This window comes from Limulus polyphemus, unplaced genomic scaffold (assembly GCF_000517525.1).
Source record: "Limulus polyphemus unplaced genomic scaffold, Limulus_polyphemus-2.1.2 Scaffold5401, whole genome shotgun sequence".
In the NCBI taxonomy this organism is placed as follows: Eukaryota; Metazoa; Arthropoda; class Merostomata; order Xiphosura; family Limulidae; genus Limulus; species Limulus polyphemus.
The window spans coordinates 66,870-68,829 of NW_013671011.1; the positions used below are offsets into that span (position 1 = coordinate 66,870).

At 32.4% G+C, this 1,960-nt stretch overlaps 1 protein-coding gene across 1 annotated transcript in view; it reads left to right on the top strand.

Moving 5' to 3' along the window:
• LOC106472520 (uncharacterized serine-rich protein C215.13-like) overlaps nucleotides 1-1,960 on the top strand; it is a gene marked incomplete at both ends in the record, with an annotated part of 22,745 nt that overhangs the window by 18,534 nt on the left and 2,251 nt on the right. Inside the window, one exon of the mRNA XM_022401094.1 lies at nucleotides 1,127-1,222. Coding sequence (XP_022256802.1) covers nucleotides 1,127-1,222 — 96 coding nt within the window. The remainder of the gene's footprint in view (nucleotides 1-1,126; nucleotides 1,223-1,960) is intronic.

Here is a 1,960-nt window from a genome sequence, read left to right on the forward strand (position 1 = left end):
CTCCGAAACTAGTATAACCCAATAATACACGTTGATCAAAATATAGATTGAACTTGAACTTCGGAATACTAAGTTTATTTATTAGCTCTTTTCTTGTCATTTTTTAATGCAATGAATCATTTCCTATACATTTTTTAAATTATTAAGAAAGAAAACATTTCCATTAACCACCGATTCATTATTGATAACTGAGAAGACATTTGGATTAAAAACTATTTATTTATTTTCATAAATATGAATTTACTTTAAGATATAAATGTATCCTGTTTTGAGAAAATGCTTAACTCGGAAATTATATTTTATAGTTAACGTTCTAGTGATTATTGTATAAGGCATGTTTAAAAACTAGCCAGAGTTTTGTTTAAAGTTTCTTTCTGTCACTTTGTAGACAGCAACATTAGCTTGAAAATAAACAGGGATTTCTTATTACTTTGGTTTCCTGATATTTTATGTATAACTACCTGTAAAGAAAAAGATCTTTATTACAATAATAAAACAGAACCAGCTATGGACTGCAGATTGAAGCAATCAAAACAGAACCAGCGATGGACTGTAGATTGAAACATGTTCAGTTTCCACCAGCTATGGACTGGAGATTGAAGTAATCAAAACAGAACCAGTGATGGACTGTAGATTGAAACATGTTCAGTTTCCACTGAAGTCATCAAAACAGAACCAGCGATGGACTGTAGATTGAAACATGTTCAGTTTCCACTGAAGTCATCAAAACAGATCCAGTTATGGACTGTAGATTGAAACATGTTCAGTTTCCACTGAAGTCATCAAAACAGAATCAGCTATGGACTGCCATTTTGAGCATCTTCAAATTCCATCAAAGTCAGCCAAACTGAATTTAAAATTTCTAAATGCTTGAGAATCTTAAGCACTGTTTTCTACTATAAAAAACATGGTGGGAGGAGGGAGGAAACAAAAACTACCAGAGTAGGTTAGATGTTATATTAAATGTAATAAAAAGGATGAATGGAAAGAGAAGGTTCCCAATATTATATTAAGCCTAAAAAAAATCGGTACTTGGATGGATTGATTATTGTGTTATTTCAGTTTATTTGTTCACCAATAAAACAGAATCATTGATCGTCGAGTCTAATTGTGTGTTCTTCCTCAGTTCGGACTACCAGGCTATGCTGGCATGTCTCCAATCCTTAGTGGTGGTGCCACTCTCTTTGCTCCTCCTGCTCATATACCTGGCTTTCAGCCCAAGGTAAGCTTCGCTGGATAGATGTTTAATTCCATCTACATTGCTAAATTTATAAGATTGCTGCTTTTTTTTGCTGTAAAATGCTGTACTTGTTAGCGTGATCATAACTTACGTTTCGTAGTGATGAAACCGACATTACCCCTAGTTAAGATAAACAATGTATGAAAAAGGGGAAACAAACCCATATAATAACTATTGAATTATAACACTCGTTATAACAGTCAACCTGTAGTTTTATCCTGATGTTTATAACATCTATTTGTTCAGCAGAGACCCTGTTTTGCTGCAAGTGTTGTCTATATTTTACGTTGTTTTTAAGTATCACATTGACGCGTAACTTTTTGTTTTACTGAAATCAGTAACTTTTTGTTTTACTGAAATCGTAAAGGTTTTGTATAAATTATTACATTGTCATCATTTGATTGGTGGATACGCACAATTATGTGTATATATAGATGATTTTACTCAGACTGTGTTCATAGTAGCATTGAACTCAACTTTCAACTATAATTCTAGTAACATAAGCCCATAGTAACACCCAACTCAACATTAAACTGATAGTGTAGTAATGTAACACAAGTCCATAGTAACATACGACTGTACTATTATTATAAGTCTTTATTAATATCTAACTCAACTTTGAAGTGAAAATGTAATAGCATAAGTCCAGAGTAACTTACAACTCGTTTAACTGATATTATAATAGCATAAGTCCAGAGTAACTTACAACTCGTTTAACTG